Genomic DNA, 19,902 nt, shown 5'->3' with positions numbered 1-19,902 from the left:
CAATGCTGACACCCAGTTCTTATTCTTTTCTAGCTGCTATTTCATTTCCTGGGAGCTGTCTCTGCAGAACTTGTCCCCAGCTGCTGGGGCACTCCAAAAAGGCAGAAGTACCAAGAGAAAATCAGGTAAGAGCCTTTATATATGACCTAATCCTTTAGGCTTATCTCATTCTCTCTTTGTCTTGCTGTAAAGATCACAGCAAGTCTCTGAACATGGCAAACTTCATTTACCTCTGGAAAAACTCCAGTGAGATAATTTCTAGCATAACCGGAAACAGCCCTGTTGGTCTTTCAGTGTGGCTGCACATTTGCTTGTGCTCTGGCAGAGCTCAGAGAAAGCAAGGTCTTCACTTAGCTCTAATGTAGACCTGGGTTCATCACACCAGCTGTCTCCATCTGAGTAGCCCCTCTGAATACAATGTAGAGTTTTCATCAAATGAACTCAATTTGCTTGGGTTAATTTTCCTCCTCCTTTTGAATAGCTTAATAAAATCTTGTGGAAGGATTTGCTTTATAAACACAGTATTCCTGAAGGACTGCATCTTGTTGAAGATTAGCATACAAACCAAGAGATTGGAATTTCAGAGCATCTGATGTGAGACTAGAGGGAGTTAGGAGCAAGTGGTTGAATGGCTCATAGTGCATAAAGTTGAGCTGCAAAAAATAAAGAACTTTGAGTTGTACTGAAACAGTTAACTCACCGTGAAGAGCAGCCAGACATGTATTTTTTTATTTGTGTTTTCTTATTATTATTCAATACTGTTTTCCTCTCTAAGATAAATACATGATTTGAAAAGTACTTTTAGATATAAATGTCCCAGTGGGAAAATAGGAGGAACATGTGTAGTGGGTGAACTATTGCTGAGGTTAGGTCAGCTGTTACCAGTTAGAGTGTTTCCTTTCATCATCTCCTGAAGATTCACTCAGTGTTCTCACATGAAAAGCAAATTATACAAAAAAACTGGCTGTTTTTAACAAGCAGATGCTTAGCTCATGTAATTATTGCATTCAGCAGATAGTTTTGTATATCCTGTGCACCTAAAGACACTGTCCAGAGGGAAAACTGTTAGTAGTCATTATTGCTACTATGCCTTCTGAGCATCTAATTTTGGATTACTATGATCTGAGACTAAAATTGAGGAGAGATGGTGACACAACCTTGCCATCTTTGTCAAAAAACCAAATGTGCACTTAATCCAGCATTGAGTATATAAAAAAGAAAAACCAAACCAATGACAAAAGCCTGATTATGAAAAGGCATATCAAGTATCTTGGAATGTCAAAGTAATAATAAAAAATATCACAGCAAACCGCACTCAAAATAGAAAATCAACCTGAATACATTTTAAATTACTGTGCTTTAAAATCTCTGCAACCTAGACTTGAATGGAAGCATATTTCTCTTTACAAGGATAGATTTCTAGACAGCAACATACTCAGCTGGGTGCAGCCACAAAATCTTCCCAGGAAGACATCTTTTTCTGTCAGCTGAATGTGCAGTGATCCACTTCATCACACAATCAAAAAGGTGAGTATGGGATTAAGTTTTGACAGATTTGTCTGCTAAGGGACCTTTTTAATTGATATAAATTTTCTTTTGTAGAAGTTAAGTAGCAAGAGCCATTGTATACTTAGTAGTCTGGGAAGAACAGGCAGGCCACAATTTGCACATCTAATGGCAGAGTTTAATGATAAGACAAATCTTCAAGCTTGCCTTAGTACAGGATACACTTCTTCTTCCACTCTCTACCCCAAAGCCTGTTTGTTTTCTCCAGATCATCACTATTTTATAGGTGGTAAGGAGCAATCTCTAGGCTTTGGACCAAAATTTACCCCGGTGTGCATCTACCACAGGGAAAAGTGCTTTATCTCTGATTTGTTGTGATATTTATAAAAAACCTGACAATTATTTAGCAGCACTTCAAACACTCTCTGTGCACACTACTGTTTCTTCCTAGTTTCTGAAGACTTGCAAGTTTCTGACAACTCGAAAACATATTGCTTAAGTTAATATCAATGTAATTTAAATGTCAAAATTTGGCAATTGCTCTGGCTCCTTTCCTTTAGGTCTAATAACTCTTCTTATTATTGGCTGTGGTGACTGGTCAAAATCTCAGGTCATGGAGGTAAGGCTGCCAGTCTTATCAGCTCTTTAGGACAGAGCTTGGACAGAGGCTAAACTTGGACAGAGCTAAACTTCAACCTTGCTGAGGTGGCAGGTGCTGACGTGTTAGGGACTTTGAAAAGTAAATCAAGTCTGCAGCTCACCTGTGTTTCCTAAGACTAGAATGAGCTAGAACAGACCACCTTCTCACCATGTTTCAGCTATCTGACTTTCTAAATCTAAGTTCACAAAGTCAGACCACAGAACTCCATCTGAGGACTCAGAATACCACAGTGCAACAGATGAAAAGAATGATGCAGCAGCTGCTTCTCTCCTCACTCAAATATTTGTCTAGATTATGGGGCATTCCATGGAAATCTAGACATCTGTCAGTACACTGCATAAAGTGGCTGGATTTCAGCAAAGACAGACTTGTGGATTCTGCAGGCCAACTCTGGCCCAGATATCACCTTTTTTTCAGTTGAAAATTATAATTGTATTAATGTCTTACACCTGCACATTGCTTTTCAAATTGTTTTTTAAAATGTTTGTGTGTACATCTCAGGACTCACCCCCATATGGGCCATCAATTGTTGGCCTCAGTGCTTGGAACCAATCTGACTGTCACTATCAGTTTATCATCTTACTACAAAACTTTCAGACCTTCTCTCTTTGAGTTCCCATGGGAAGCTCCTCACAACACTGACTCCTTTACTCTCCCTTCTTGCACAGCCAGTTGACTCCTTTACTCTCCCTTCTTGCACAGCCAGTTGACTCCTTTACTCTCCCTTCTTGCACAGCCAGTTGACTCCTTCCTGTCCCTTACACAACTGCCTTTCCCTTACTACTCTGCACAGCAGAGCCAACAAAATCCTAACCCGCTTTTTTATAACACCCATCCTTACTGGACATAGCTGTGACCTATTAAGGGCAGGCCTGTTTCTACTCTTTAGTAATTAGTACAGCTGCAACTCCTCAGGGATGAGATTGCCTTCAGCACTATCTATCTCTATTCTCCTACAATCCATCCTCCCACATGTACATAGGCTTTGTATCCTGGAGTGTTTGGATGGTAACAAGCCTTAGAATATAATTAAATTAGTCAGATTTGCTAATATCTGTTGACAGCAAGAGTTAAAGTCACTGATTAAGTGCTTCAACTCTTTCTATATCATCCAGTCTTTGAAATTTTGGCCTTATCTGTTTCTTTTTCAAGCTTCAAGTAAAATAGATTTTATTCTTTGACAATTCCTAATTTCAAGAACACAAAGAGCTCTCTGGTTCAAGAGATGTCATTAACAATCCTTAGAGCTATAGCATCAGCCTCATTCCCTCATCAGCAAAGGCAGAGAGAAGTTACAGACACCTAATGCAGATTTAGCTATTGAACATATTCAGTATGTGTGATGATGCCAGGGGTCAGGAAAGTTTCCAGCATGGGTAAATAGCAAGGCAATTTGGCAAAAATCCTAGATAATCCTAGGGAAGGAGCTACTTCCACTGCAGCAAAGTATTAGAAAAAGCAGCAGTTCATTGGTCCACTCAGTGGGTCCTGTTGAGATTTCCTTTCTACATCCATTTGTGGCAAAAAACCCCCATCAGACAACTGAGAGACTTCAGCAGTTATCTCAGTGCCAAGACATCACACTCCTACCTCATCCCTTGCAGCTACTCTCCAGAAGCTAAATCAAAAGGTCCAGAGAGCCTATTCCAAGTGCTGTGACGATGGTTTACTATGAGGAGTGATTTATAGCAGCTGAATTGAGGGCATGAAGAAAAATAAGATTCTCACAACAGTCTTACAGTCTCTATTTTACTTCACTACCACCTTCACTGTTGCTGAAAGGACCTACAATTAATGAAAAACTGAACTGACTGTGATCAATTAAATTTTAACAGCTCATTAAAAATAGTAATAAGTAGTTCTGCATGTATTTTGAAGAATAGAAACCTGAAAAAGAGGGTAAACAAGACAAGAGACATAAAAGAGATGAAAGTAAAGTCTTCCAAAAGGAGGGGCTGCAAGCTGCTGCACTCCCAGCTTGGCCTTGGTGACACTGTTTGTGCTATAAATGGCCTTCAATGGAAAGGAGGTGAAGTTCAAGAAGATAGGCAAGTACTCAGGAATTGTACCAGTTCAACTGCAGATCAGGAAGGACAAATAAGGGGAAAAGGTTTATAGGTGAGCTCAAACTTGCCGAAGAGACAAAGTCCCTTTCCATCTCCTTATTTCCCTACAGAGCCTCACTGCAGCCAAAACTCAGGTTCATATGGCATGGAAGTGAATTAAAACCATGAGAGAGATTATACCTTACTGTGGTCCCAATTTACAAAACATTTTTCAGTAATCCACAATTAATCATTGTCTCCCTCATTCTGCCTTAGCTACTCACATCATGTGTTTACTGCATGTGTATTGGAGCACTCAAATCTAAGAAATGCTTTTAATGCATGCATGTGGATAGACCATCTTGTCAAGATGCAGGCAATCACTTGGGAAGTCAGCTGTCACTTACTGCCTGCCTGGTTTGTTCTAATTTTGTGAGAAACAAATTAATCCTGCAGCACGTGCATCACTGATTGTTGACTGTACCAGCGTGTGCTGCTTTGGGAAGAGCATGTGGTAGCCCTGCCCCATCCATTTTCCCTCCGATCCAAGTGTTACAGGTTGAATCTTGATTGTAGATGCTCTGGTTACACAGTGCTGTGAAGGATCAGCATCCAGATAGCCCAAGTGCTTTAAAACAATCAGTCTCCTTAAGAAATTCAAGCCAGGTATTCCAGAAATCTCTTGTGAAATAGATTATTTTGGGTCCTTATAAACACATGTGAGATTGTTTCCTACAAACAATAAATGTTGAGATAAGAATAATATTTAAAGAAGATTTTGTAGGAACAGCATCAAGCTCTTTTTACAATTTTAACAGTTCAGGAAATCATCCTGTAAGAATGCCTTTCAGTCAGAAATGCATCCTTCTTACTTATACATGAGCAGTAAAAAGCTCAAAAGTAGTCACGAGGAGCAGAATCAAACTATATTTCACAGAATGTTCCATGCAATCTTGCAGTACTCTCTCTTGCAGGACCCACTCTCCTGTATGTCCCTGCTGCAGTGATTTCCAGTTAATTCTCTTCCATTGGTGCTGTTCTGGTGGTAACACAGGATTTTTTGCCAGCTGACTATTTAACAAGCATGAAGAGAATGACATGAGATAGGATGCCAAGCACTTACCAGTAAACAGCAGAGCAGACACCAAAATTTGAAACATTTTCCGAGCCATGGCAAATTATTCAGAAAGGGTTTGGTTTGCAAAGTGAAGAGAGTGATGCAGTTTTATAGTTTGCTGTCTTTAGGTTTATAAATCATTTACCAGATACGTGTAAGGGGTTGGTTCAGGCAGAGGGCAGGGTACAATGCTTAGTTCAGATTTGTCCTATATATGCCTGTTTGTACACTTTGGACTTTGCAAGCTGAGCCTCTAATGAGCCATAATGGCTCATTATTGCATGAATGGATTTACTTCTTCGTAAGTTTTATGATGCAAAATAGCACAACAGGCTTGTTCTATGAGCATTAAACAGGTAAACTTCAGTCAATCAGTCTTTTGCATGACTATTTTCCCCCTCATCCTGGTGATAGGCACAAGCAGTTTATAGTTTGGTGTGAATACAGATGGTGTTTGAGTCCACCTGCTCTGAGAGCAGTGCCAGAGTATGCCATATATTTCAGCTGCATACTGCTTGGGTTAAAGAAATAAAGCTATAATAAAATTGACTAAAAAAAGCACAGAGCAGGGAAGGAGGGAAGAAATTTGGTTTCTGACCTGAGCCAGGCACAAGTCCCAGGGTGTCTTGTTGCTTCCTGCTGGTGTAAGGACTCTGTAATGTGGGACACTATGAGTTCATGCTGCCTTACCTTTCCCACCCATCTAGTTAGTTGTTGCCTTTTATACACAGCTCACCTGTTGGCAGCAGCAGTTGTACTGCAGAGCAGTTTATCTTTGTAAGCTCACCTACACCAACGATATGAGAGCAGAGCAAAGCTGAGCTCTGTCATGTGTTGGCACGCTTAGATCTGCAGTCCATCAGCTGGTGTGTACTCTGAGGTCTTCACGTCAGGTAATCAGACCCTGCTGACGTTACAGGTCAGGGACCAGGCTCCCTGCTGATGGGCAGTAGTGCTTCATCCTCATATCCACTATCCAGTCTAGAGAGTGCATGGAGTAAAGGTTTGCTGGAAGCAAAAGAACATCGAGTTATGTAGTTACAAAGCCTAATAGTTTTTTATTGCACACAGGTGGGTAGGAGGGCACACTATTGTGAGAGACAACTGCTCACTTTGAAAATTTAAAAACTGTGAGGAACGAAATCCTGGAGATGACAGCTCTTTTTCAGAGTAGTAATTTTGGTAGTTGACGTTAGTGAAGTTGATAAAGTCTTAATTTGAAGTGTTGGTCTGTTGTTAAACATTGAATGTTAAGAGTTCTAGGACTTGCTTTTAGTTGCCGTTGTTAAATGTTACCATTTTACCCTGTATTTGTATCTCTCCCCGTCATACTCTGCATTTGTACTCCTTTCCATCTCACCCCGGATTTGTATCCATTCCCATCAGGAACCACTTCCCCTGCCCCCCTGCTCCCAGGAGGCCTTGCACCTGGACTGAATTCAAATGAGAGGCTGTGACAATTGTATGAACCCTCTCAAAACAACAAACCAGCATATAAACTTTGACTTTAACCCACCAAAACCAGACTAAGTCACCCAATCTTGACCAGAGCCGGATTCCGTCCTCTCACCATAACTACGATACCATAGGACCCAGCTTGAAGGATACCCCTGGGCTATGAGCCAATAATGCTTTCTTAAGGACTCTTTTAAGGAGGGAAGTCCCAGCTCTGCTGAGAGACAAAGCTGCAGTCCTCGTGGCAGTGTGTGTGACCCTTCAGGTTCCCCACCCAGAGCTGTCTTTAATAAAGGCCTTTTAAAGGAGCTGGTCTCCTGACCCTATTTATCACAAAAAGGTTTATTAAACCTTAACAAAAATACAAGGAAAAAGTTGTAGTGCTGGGAACTACCCTCATGTACACCACATAACCAGTTCATCTTCAAGATGGATGCTCAGTCGTTTATACCCCTGGGGGTTGCATCAGCCAGCCCTGGCCCCTCCCAAAGTCTTTCAGTCAGCTCTTCTTTGCCCTGCAGTGGAGACTGCTTTCTTGTAACCTGATTGGAGGTCAGGTGTCGCCATGCCCCACCCCCTAAGCAACAAGCTTATCCATTCCTAACTGCCCCATACGAGGGGCACATGTGCATGCCTTCTTTGTACCTGCCCTAGACAACCCTGGCTGTCTGATGGTCACAATACAGGGGGGAAAGGGAACTGTGGGAACAGCAGAGGACATCTAAACTACAATAACATAACTATACATCACTAAAGCTTTTATTAATATTCACACAATAGTTATCTTTTAATTGGGATAGCCAATCATCTCATTATCCACCTATAACAATATTGAACAGCAGGTCTAACTTTGCTGTAGGTCATGTCACAACTTTTGTATTATTTTAGTATTGTTCAAAAAAAATTAATCCATCCACCCCTAGTAGCAAATTAAATATGGAGGCAGGTGTTCTGCATTCTGGTGCCATATTAACAACAAATATTAATTATCAAAACTTATCATCAGTTTCCCCACCTCTGAGCTACTATATTAAATGTTAGATAATAGCCTTTGTGTGGACTAGAAAAAAAGATGTAATGACTGGGATATTTACTAATACGTGACACAGAACTCTAGAGATCCGTAGATCCCCCAGAAATAAGTTCCAGGAAAGCATACAAGTTATCCTTTCACCTTACAAACTTTGTGGGTCATTGCCTCTACCCTTCCACACTTTTCACTTAAATGGCCCTGCATTTCTATTGCAGCTTTCCTCCTACAGATTTTTCCTCACAGTTCCTGATACAATGATTGGAAGAACATGTTGGTGTGTCATTTTATATTTATTGCAGTTATATCTTTAGCGTGCAACGTGCTCACAGAGGTGGTCTCTGCTGGTGATATTGCACAGGTGAAGAGAAAAGAGCAGCCAGCAACAGATCACAGGGAGGCATGCTGGACTGGCAACAAAGACCAAGTCACCTACTCCTCCTATTTCATCTTAAGAAGTAAGAGGAAAAGATGAGAAAGTTTTTTCAGCAGTAGGAGTTGAAAAAGTGGTAAAACAGTTAGAGGCCATAAATCCCAACTGATTCTGAGTAACCTAAGTCTGGGTTCCTGGCTCCCAGAACCGAAAAGCAGCCTTGCTCCCATGATTTCCAAATAAAACCTGGAGAATATGACTTGTCTATATCCTTTACTGATGAAGCCTTGAGTCTGCTATAGGCAAAGTCCTCCCCAAGAGGAACAGAATATCTTCTGGTAGGGTCACAAAATATGATGGGGACATTGCAATGCCTGGATTTGGCTCTGAGTTCAGAGCATAAGGCTTTCCCTGCTGTAGAATGGAACAGTGGTCAACCAGATTAGGCTTTGATAGAAGATCTGGGAAGCAGCTAAATTACAGGTAGCATGTCCCCTAGGACATAGAGATCCATGACACCTGAACACTCCTAGTTTTCCTTTGTTTCATCTTCTATCCTGCCATGTTTGCTTGTTGACTGGTTCAGGCCTTGCTCTTAGCCCACACTGTCTTGTGTAGGCTGCCCAGCTCTGCGTTCTTCCCCTGAGACACATCTTCCTTCTTGTTGTGTGTTTTGCAACTTCACATAAAAAAGACAGTATGCTTGTAAAACCCAACATCTTTAGATTGAAGAATTTATAGATCTCTTATGAGAGTGGCTTTCCAGCACGATTTTCCTTTCTTCCTTCCTTTGGTGTCCTGTTTCCCATATCCACAAGGGGTGTTCAGCTCTGACGTTCACTCCCTCCCAACCTCCTACCCCCAGTCATGCTGTAGCCAAGTCTCACTTCTGCTCACAATAGCCAGTGTTTTTCCTGAAGCCCTGTAATGTATACGTAGTTTGGGGCTTGCATGTGCCCTACTGGCTCACATACAAAAATTTTTAGAAGGCAGATGAGTTCTTAGCAGTTCTTTGAGGGCATTATATAGGCAATCTGAATATCACTAAAAACCCATGAAAAGCATGGTTTTTTTCATTGAATGTAAAATTTCAGCTCTTAATCACTAACAGATATGCAGGCTGTAATTTTTTGGAAGATTTGTAACTTGGCCCCAAGGCTCAAATTTTCATATGGAGGAATCAATCATTGTATCATTCTCATCTATAACAGTTTGTAAACCTCTATGTAACTGCTGAAAAATGTAATCTTCTGATGTATTTAATATGAAATTCCTCATTTGTTTTAGCTTGTGTAACATTTACCAGTTCTCTTTGTTCATCTCTAAGACATCTTTGATTTAAGTAAATATGTCAACCCTGGTGTTTAACTTCAGGTTTTGTGCATCTGAAAATGCTGTTACGTTGCTGTAATATCTTTTCAGAGTACAGAGGAAAAAGGTGCTAGGTAATATTTAAAGGAACATGAAACATAGAAAAACCTCTCTCAAGAAAAAGGACTAGGGAGAGGGAAAAGAAAATAATGACCATTGTTGTTGTGACCAGTACCCCATGACCTGTACAACCACCATATTGAAGCTCAGGACTTGAAATTAGAGGCAGTAGCTTAGTGTTTAGTGTTTCTTGACTGATTCTCAACACTTTAGTTTTGTAACCACTTCTAATATCCATAGATGAACAAGTTGCACCACTGAATCCGGCCTCTGATCATTATTTGGGCAACATTTCTTCTGTTACTTTTGTCTTGTGGGAAAGCCTGGCATAATTCAACATCCTATTTCTTGCTTGGTGGAAAGGCAGGAAGGCTACAGTTTGACCTGTTTTCAGTGTGGGTGCTGCTGCAGTTCGGTAGAAAAAATGATCCTTGCCAGGAGTTTTGAAAATGTACCCCATGAGTTTCAGTATTTTGGGTCAGTCACTGATTCCAGTGAATATTTTCTATATTCTGTCCCAGAGCATCTGAGAAGTGCAAGTCTGGAAAGACACCTGCAATCAGCCTGGCTCTGAAGGCATGTATCTGCACAGGAACTTGGGGCAGCACACTGGTTCCAGCCATGGCAAGTAGTGCAGGAGAGGATGCCTCTCTGGAGTCATCACTGCTAACTGACTTACCTTTAGAAAATATTCCCCCCTTGAAGAAATTCATTATTTCCTGTTTTTCCAAGGGGATGCTGTAAAGGCAGTTTGTATAAATTTGTGTGCAGTGGAATTGAACTAAGACCCAAAGAGAGGTCTAATTGTGAGCAAGTTAATTGATCTTTTATTAACCACTACTTCAAATATCTGTCATATTTTGAAGTAAGCCTACTGGCACAAGGTGAGGTATTTAGCACAGCAGGACTGCACTTTACACCTTCTGACTTGGATGTGGGCTTTAGTTCAGTTTTTTCTTCCAAACAGCTACAGCTCCACCAGTCCTGCTGCTCTTGTGCTTGAGCACTTTTGTTCCTCTTATATTTATGACTCCCAAGGCTCAAGTAACTCTCTTTTCATGGTGGGAGAAGGCATGAATGCTTTATCTTGACTTGTCTTCCCAGAACTGCACTCTGTAATACTCTTACCTTCCAATGGCATGTACTCCTCAGTTTTCCGGGAGCAGATTGTGCCCTGGTATTTGCACAGCACAGCCGTGTCTCAGGCAGAATTCCCGCACTGGTCTGCACTCCCTCTGGCTTTCTGGGTGTAGATAATAGTTTGGAGCCTTGTTCTTTCCATGACCACAGGCACTTCAAGCCCCCTACAAGTATCACCCACTGGCTCAAATCTTGTAGTCCTTTTCTTAGCATGTATTGAGTCACCAGGACGCATAACCACTTGATTGTGGTTTCCTTCCTCTAATTGGCGCAAAGCCTAAGAAAGGATGCCAACATCCAGATAAGTGGACTAGAAAGCTAATCACTGCTTTAAATGGTCATCTGCTTTCAAAGTCATGACCTTCATACCTGACTGTAATGCCTAAGAGGCATTGTTGCTGAAATTGTGATGACTGAACTTCTAACATTCTTTGCAGAACATTTCCTATGGTACAAACAGTGTTTTACTAGAATTTCAGCAACTTCATTATGCTTTACAATATGACTGATTTGGTATGTGTCGAGTGCCTTTTTTTCATGGGATAATGGGTGTCTTCAATGCAGAGTGAAATTAGAGGAGCAAAAAGTATATGGATTGCCTAGATTTTTTTTTTAACCATTGAACTCAAGTACAGGTCCCAAGGTGTAACCGAGTGAGCTGCTTGGTCACCCTCCCTGATAACTGAGACACTGGCCTTGTTCACCTGAATGCAGCTACTTCCAAGGCAACAAGAAAATACAGTGGCATCAGAGTGCCCAAGAAAGTAGAGCAGTGTGCAAAATCTCCAAGCTGTCAGTACTTTATTAGCTGAATGCTTTCTTCCTATTCTGCAGAAGATTATGCAGTCTGGGTGCCTTTTCCTATTTAAACTTTAGGTTTCTACTTTAAAACCTCTCATGGAAGCATGACCTGTGGTTCTCATGGCAGCAGCCAGAAATTGTCACAGCATTCCAGAGAGGTTGCTACTGTCTGATCATGCTGCAGTGTAGATATTAGCTGACAGCTCTTGGAGCCATTATAATCCATCACTCCTGATCCACAATGGAAAAATTCAGGCTTGCAAAACCAAAACACACACCCCATGATCCTCTTGATGTAGCTTAAAGCTACATCCAGAATCTTCTGTATGTTTTTCTTGTCTTTCTGCCAGCAGTGATGTAGGAACTGTGGTAGCTGCAACTTGAAACAATTTAAATGCAGAATTTTACAAGCCCCTCCCCTCTTCTGGAAATTAATATATATTGCTTCCCCTGAACAGATTTGGGATGGTGTTTATGAAGTCAATATGATCTAGGCAGGGCAGGACCTGATGAATCTGCTTCCTCTAACATGATCCCTTGGAGGCAGAGCATGTGAATACCATTTCTCAGCTAAAACAATAAAGCTGTTGGGAGTGTCTTGTGCTGCCACCCCCTTTTTACTTACGTAGTGCCACAATTTCTAACAGCTATAAGCAAACAAATGTTTTAGTTTGTCATAGAGTCAATTTTTATTACCTCTTAAAAGCTGAATAACATGCAGCCAGAAGAATTGACTTTGATGTACAGGACTGAGCATCAAGCCATAGCCTGCATTCTCACAGTCCTGTCAAACAACTGGGAAAATTAGTGTCCCAATGAGAAGTAAGAAAAATTCTATAGCTAGAGCAATATAAGGAGCATTTTAACTCTGTCACAAACTACAGTAGGAATTAACTGCCATTGCTTTGACTTATGCCATGGGTGTATTTAACACAGTCAAGCTAAATCCTTGTTCTGTGAAGTCCATCTGTTAATCTGGCTTCGATCCCTCTGTCACCTACTGTTGCTGAAGGTGGATGAACTGACCCTTATGTGCACTTGGAAGATAAGACTTGGCTTTAAATCTCACTATGCTGGTAAAACATGGATAGATGCCCTAAGAATGGAGCTACACAGGTATGAAATGTGGTTAGATCTCACTAATTACAGTAACACGAGTCTGCATAGCTCCAGCTCTTCATAGATCATTCTGTCACACTATCACAAAAGGAAGGGGGTGCTGTACTAGATAAAAATATATGTATTAGCCTTACAACTCAGTAGAGAACAGCCCTGGTAATTGCAGCACCATTTTGAAGGGTTTAATGGATGTACAGAGTGCAATATAAAAAAACAACAGGTTAAAATGTAGTTTGAGATAGAGGATTAGATGCCTTGGTCTGTATTTTGCTGCTTAGAAATTCCTAACAGAACCCTTTGAATTATGTGTTGAAATCACCACAAAAACCAGCTCTTACCTGACTCAGTATATCTAAAGCTGAGGATATTGCTCTTGTCTGTTAACATGGCACAATTATTTAGTACTGCTAATTAATTCTAATTCTTAAAAACATTCAAATTTATTCATTTTAGCTCTACTCATTACTTCCATAGTGACTGCAGATATGTTCAATGATTAGCCATTATTATGTTTTTAAGGATATTTTTTTCATATTTGTGGGATCTGAAGTGACCACTGTAGTGAGGAAAATATCAACTGTCAGCAGGTTGGTAAAAGCTTTTTCAAAATCAACCATGCCTTACAAAAGTGGCACAGGAATTAATAATGATGCCAATGAAGTAATACAATTCAAATGTTTTGGATTTCAGGTTTGGGGGTTTTTTTCATTGTTTTTTAATGAGAAAAATTTTATTGGGTCACATCCTCCATGATTGTGTTTCCTTTGCTATTTCAGCAATGACTGATGTCTGTGGCTACTCAATCTCAAGAAAATACCAAAGATATTCTCTGCATTTTATAGGAAAAGTAACTGTTGCAACTTTATTATGATTTGTTTGAATGATCAAAACTACAGTAATTATTAGATCTAAATCTGGGAAGGTATAATCTTTGGCATGGCACTTTGGCATGGTGGAGATGCAGTCTCTGAGCCTCATATCTTAATTTCCTACAGGAACACAGAAATCAAGGTTTATCTATAATGTCTTGCAATTGTTTCAGTAAGAAGTGGCCACCAGTCATTTCAACTCACATGCAGTAGACACCATATTTAGTTGCTGATTCATGTTGACTTGCCCTTTTAGCACAGTTCCTCAAAGGAGCAGCTCTGTCCAACATGTTTCTTGTCTCCAATGACCAAACAGCATATACCTCTAATACTCCTTTATCGTGTGTGCCAATTTATTGTTTCCCATTCTGTTATTATGATAGATGAATTCTTTAACATAACTACCAAGAATACATGAGAAATTCCACAATGTGCAAGTTACCTGCTGAAGTTACTTCATGGCATGGGAGCACAATAGCTTGCTAGCAGTACAGGGCGAAATAGTAATTTTTAAATAATTTTTAATGTAAGTTTAAAAACAACAAAAATAATTCCCAGATTAATTATGTCCATTTTCTTTTTAATAAAAAACAAAACTTCTTCAAGAAATAAACCACTATTTTTTAAGTCATAAGATCTAGAAATTTACTCTTTCTATTTCAAGCACTTTCAAAGTGCCTGGATGAAAGACTGAAATATCATGTCAAGATAAAAGAAAGTAGTGAGTATTATTTAACTTTCACAGTAGAGGATCTGTATTTAAACAAGAGGTGGGAGAGAAATTTCTTATAACTGAATATTTCCAGAAAGTCATTAAGTAAATGTGCCATGAAAACATGGTAAACAGAAATAGTGTTTTGACAAGGTGTTAATTCATCAGTGTGCTCGATGAGCTCAAAGACTGAAAAAATTGTCCAAGCTTCTTAATGCCTTCCTGGTATTCTGGAGGCAGGGGAGGAAAACAAAGTTCATTTGAGACGTACTTGTGAAATAAAGGATAATATAAATTAATTTATACCTAAATATCTCTCTGCTTTGGAAAAAGCTAGTGTTCTTCAAGTTGCCTGTTGTCAGGCTGTGTCTTGAAGATCATAAGTGAGACTATCGAATGAAGCAACTGGAGAGTGTTTCCTGCTGTGCCTTGCCTCTTGTCACTGACAAGTCTACAGAAAACACCTGGGCTTACCTCTGTCTTGTCCCATTCCTAAGAAATAAATGTAATGCCTTGTAAAATTCTTCTACTGTCCACTTTTTCCCCCAGACTACACGCTCTTGATGGTGGTGAGACTACATGCTCTTGATGGTGGTGAGATATAAGGGAGAAGATCTGTTAAAATATGTCATTAGAGGATGGGATAGGAAAAAGGAACTGTGATGAATCCATCTTTGTGAAATCTCTTCTCTTTGGATCTGACCAGACTCTCACAGCTGGAAATGTGAAACTCCACCCACATCAGCAGCATTCAGGTGTTAATAAAAAATATCAATAAAATGACAAAGTATCAGCCCTCAAAAGCACCCTCAAATGTCACATCATTCCTGTGATGCTGTACACGCATCTCTGCAAATTTCCTTGGCAAGTGTTGGATGTCTCTGATGCACATTTAGTGAAGCACTCACCGTGGCATGAATATCAGATTGAAATACCAGGATCCTGAAAGCTGCATAGCAACATCTGGAAGGCCTAAGGGCTATTTTATTTTAAGTGTCCCTAAGATGTTTAAGCTCTCTGACCTTCCCATTGCATTAGTGGTGTTCTCTCCTTCATTTCTCGTGAAATATTCAGTAGCTTGCCTTCTAAAGCTTTCCACCTCTTAATTCTCTCATTGTCTCTCTTGATATCAACCTTAGCTGCTGATGTGACAGCTTTTTCTACTGTATATATGTGAACTAAATGGTTTGGATAAAAGCCAAGAAACATCTTGCCTCTTGGAGAATTGTAGTAAACAGATATTGAATTAAGACCTTGCTACTCAGAGTTAAAAAAAAAAAAATCCTAGCAAACTACTGCCTGAACAACAACTTACTTCTACAAATCATGTGAAGGACACACAATACTCACAGCTCTTGGTCAGTCCCACTTGCTTCCTGAGCATCAGCATCCCTGAGCTTCCCACAGATGGGTGGTAATGGCTTTAAAGTTTAAATTACATTTATTCCTTGGAGTGGCTTTATTCCATTCCTGCAGATGACTTGTTAAAACAAAAGCTAAAGCTTTTTTGCCTTTTTGTTCTGCATTTTTTATGCTTTTTTCTTTTGACAAGGATTTTTATTTGGGAATCCCTCCCTGCCTGGAAGAGCCAGCCACAGATTTTCTGGCACTGCTGGCCTTGGTCAGTGGTCACCAGGTGCTGACAGTGCCATGATGCAGGGTAGTTTGATGTGTTAGATATCCATGTGCATCCCAGCTGCTCTCTCCTGCTAAAGCTGGGCCAGCTTGTATAAGCAATGCCATCCATTACTGAGGACAAGCCCAGGATGGTGCACTTGGAAGGAAGCCCAACCTGTCTTCACTGCTGCTTCCCTCCTCCTCAAAGGGAAGAGACCCAATCATCAGTACCAGGATTGAAAGAAGGAAATAGTTCTCTTTCCCCCACTGTTTGCATCTCAGGAGGAGGGAGTGAAAGGGGAAAGGGTTTGTTCTGATTACTCCTGTGTGGGAGAGGGCTTCAGCTCCAACTCCCCTTGCTAACACTGTTAGGGTTGACATCTATGCGACTCCTCAGAGGTGATATTTTTCATAAGTCGTAGAGGGATTTTGAAACAAAAACAATTTTAAATAGTTCTGTGGATTGCTGAGAATTTTAAGACCTTTGAAGCCATGTACCAGCACAGGCTAACAGCTCCCCCAGGCAGCCTGGTGTGATCCTCAGGCACTCTGGGGGCTGTGGTGAGGAAGGGGCAATTCCTGACATCCTGCTGGCTGGGGCACCTCAGTGTTGAGTTAATGCCTGCAGATTCCTCAGGGGAAGCCTCTAAGGCATGGTGCCTGTATGTTTGCAGGAAACCTTCTTCCCCTGCATTGACAATCCAGCTGTGCAACAAGAAAGGAGGGGATAAATTAGGCAGCCCAAAAGTCTCCCTGAGACAGGCTTTTGGTTAAATGTGTTCTGGTTCTCTTCTCTGGGGATGTCACAGGGGAATTCAGAGAACTTTCTTTGAAAGGAATACTCAACTAAAATTTTTTTTTTGAGAATGTGTAAGTTAGAAGGATTCATTTTTCAATCTAAAGGTCCTGTCAGTGACTTTGTAGTGTTTATTTTCAGAGTGACCAGATTTGACATATTCACTGGTAAGCACAGTGAGCCCCTTCACAGGGGAAGTGACACTAATTGCCCCTGGGAAACATATGGAGAATGTACTGGTCTGTGACCAGATCTTCTATTTAACACTCCTGCAGGCACTCTGTCTCAGGAGTTGAAAGCTCAGCTTCAGAAATGTCAGGTGATGACATTTTCATTTCCCTTTGAAAACTATCCCACAGTCATATGGATCTTGCCTGTTAGGAACTTTTTTTTCCTTTTTTTTTCCTCTAAGCTGTTTTGTGCTTCAAATAGAAGGCAAGCAAAACTGTATGTTTTGCATTTGTGTGTGCAAAGCCTATTTCTTGTTAGTATGGACATCAATGAGCCTGGGAAAGTATTATTTCTAGGTGAACTGTTTTCCACTGACCTTTCTAATCTTTGTCATTGGTAGAAAGGTATATCAGCTCCACAGAGCTGAGCATTCTCAAACATGTTCTGCCAGTTACTTTGCTAGAAACTGGAGTTGAGCTGATCTGATTGATCACAGCACCTGTTTCTGACAATAAAGATCCAACCATAATTTTTATTTTTTTTATTATTATTATTACTATTACTGTTACTATTGCTATTACTATTACTACTATTGCTATTGTTATTATTATTTCCACACGAGACTTATAAAACAAGTTTTTTTAATAGTTTTGTGATGTCTCAGAAGCTAGCCTTCATTTGTGCTCCTCCCTTCTTCCACCATGTGTGTCATTTCCTTCACATGCTGTCAGGAGTATCAGATGTGGTCTTGAATGAAGGCCAGCATTTGCGTAGCTCTCAGCAGGTTTGAAAGGGATGCCATGAAAAGTTTCCTTTCTGCACAGCTTGCAACAAAATGAAATACACCCATATGTAAAACACAACATTAGTAAACAGCAAAAATAGACCCAGAATAGCACATCAGAACATTTTATCAGCTGTCTTCTGTGGGTGAAAGGGAAAACTTTCAACCACAAGATTGTTATTTTCCTGAATGGTTTGGTTTTTTTCCCAATGTGTAGAAGTGAGCTAAAAGCAATAGTTATCATGTGACCTCAAGTAAAGTAGTTACATGAGTCCTGAGCTGCATAGGTAAATTTCTCCCTGCTGCAGAGGTAAATTTCTTTAAATTTTTGGAATACCATACACATAGACTAATTTATTATAAAAGGAAAAATATTTCTAGATCAATGAATATGTGTACATTATTTTTATTAGAAGAAAAAAAAATCAATATGAGACTGGGGGGACTGCTTTTTGTTGTTTCTAAGATGACTGTGCATTTTTTTAAAGGAATGTCTGATTGATCTTTAGAGAAGCCTCTCTGACTTGCTTTAAACAGTAGCACCACCACATGTCAGGAAGTGGTCAGAGGTGCAAAATACCATATTAACTTTTAAACCTCTGATTAGGAAATAAAAAGCCATAAAAGTATGCTATAAGGAAAATATTCAGTAGATTTTGTTAATTTGATAAAAACAGGATATTAGTCCTATTTGCAAGTCAGAATAATTTTCTAGCTAAACATCTTTCCTATGATTCTTCTTCCTTTGTTGTTCAGTTTTAAGTAATTTCTTATACAGCAGCTAAATTGTATAACGGGGCAGAGAGTCCCCCCGACTGCTGCATTGCCCTCTCTCCAGAACCCGTATTTCATTACTTGGTTGCTGCAGCCCTTGCAGTGTTGTCCTTTGGTTTATCTCTGCATGTTGCAGTCCTCTGGAAGAAGAGGTAAAGTGAAAATGTAGCCAAAACCCCTAGGTGCGTAAGAACTAAGTTTGGGACTCTCATGCTCTCTTAGAGATGTAGCCATAGTGAAAAATCAAAAGAGCACTTGAGAGCACTCTTTGCTCTGAATTCGCCAGCTCTCTCATGCTGTACAGCTATTGCCATGGAAAGCTGACCTGCAGCAGTGCAACTGGAGCATTAAAAAAACTGTGGTATAAATGAATGTATATGACCTTTTGCTTTGAAGTTAGTGAGGGAAGAAGCTTGCAAGGGATTCTCATTTACTGTCTCAAAAATATGTAGAACTTTAATTGAAACATGATTTGAGCATTAATTCATGTGCTTAATTGTTACTGAGTTGTGACTGGCACCTGAATTCCAGTCGTTGTATTTTGCTTAAACCAGGTAAAGTGGAACCATTGAAGATCAGTTATCTGGACAAGGTTATGTATTATCTAAATCCAATACTGTAAAGGAAACTGCCATCAACACCATCTCTCTGCAAGAAAAGAGTCCAGACAAATTTGCATGACTGCATATTATAATTTTCTACATAGTCCCACACAGTTTCCTAAAGTTCTTTATAACAAATGGCTGTAATGGTGGCAACTTTCATTGGTTTAAAGGCTCTGTTGTAAAATTTTGTGTCTAATTTTGCCATTGTGTTTTGCAATCTCACATGTGAACGCCATTAAAGTGTTCTGGTATGACAGTGCTCTCATTCACAGGTTGCTCCTCTCTGGGGAAAAAGGTACATGCTGTTGTAGTAGGGAGTTCTTAGCTGTCTCAAAAGTGTTTTTTGGATTTCTCTTGCTGTGTCTTTATTTGTATGTCTCTTTTTAAGACATTTGCCCTTTTTCTAGTAGCCAAATAGTGTTGTAATAAAAAAGTTCCTTTGTTATTTGATATCTCTACCACTGTCAAGTAAATAAGGCAAAATCTATCACCTGGTATCTTTAAATTTGACACAGGCTGAAAATAAGTTGTTCCTAACATGGTGTTGCCAGGTATTTTTGCAAGCCAGAGCTTTGTACTTAAGCCTTTAAAAAACATCAAGTATGTGGATTTTCCTAAGAAACAGAGCTCTTTTCTAGCTTCTGTAGGTACCAGTACCTCCCAGAGCTCCTGAATCTGCATGTTCATGTTCCCCTTACCACAGGACAGCAAATCAGGCTGGTCTCTGTGAGGCCACTCAGCTCTCTGATCTCAAGTATAAGACACTTGCTGTTAACAGTGTTCTCCTTATGCTAGAAATGGGAATGCTGCCCTTACCTCTTCTGAAGATGGAAAATCAATATACTCATGCTCCTGAAGTATCCAGAGCATTGTGTCAAATCTAATGCAAATATTGG

At 40.1% G+C, this 19,902-nt stretch overlaps 1 protein-coding gene across 1 annotated transcript in view; it reads right to left on the bottom strand.

The window, feature by feature from the left end:
* Positions 1-5,384, bottom strand: part of C2H3orf85 (chromosome 2 C3orf85 homolog) — a 35,168-nt gene extending 29,784 nt beyond the window's left edge. The window contains exon 1 of the mRNA XM_066568700.1: positions 5,336-5,384. Within this exon, the coding sequence (XP_066424797.1) occupies positions 5,336-5,384 (49 nt within the window). The remainder of the gene's footprint in view (positions 1-5,335) is intronic.
* Positions 5,385-19,902: the final 14,518 nt, after the last annotated feature.

The sequence above is a fragment of the Molothrus aeneus genome, chromosome 2, assembly GCF_037042795.1.
Source record: "Molothrus aeneus isolate 106 chromosome 2, BPBGC_Maene_1.0, whole genome shotgun sequence".
Lineage (NCBI taxonomy): Eukaryota > Metazoa > Chordata > Aves > Passeriformes > Icteridae > Molothrus > Molothrus aeneus.
The sequence above is the reverse complement of the archived record's forward strand: the minus strand, read 5'-3'. Positions and strand labels throughout refer to the sequence as shown.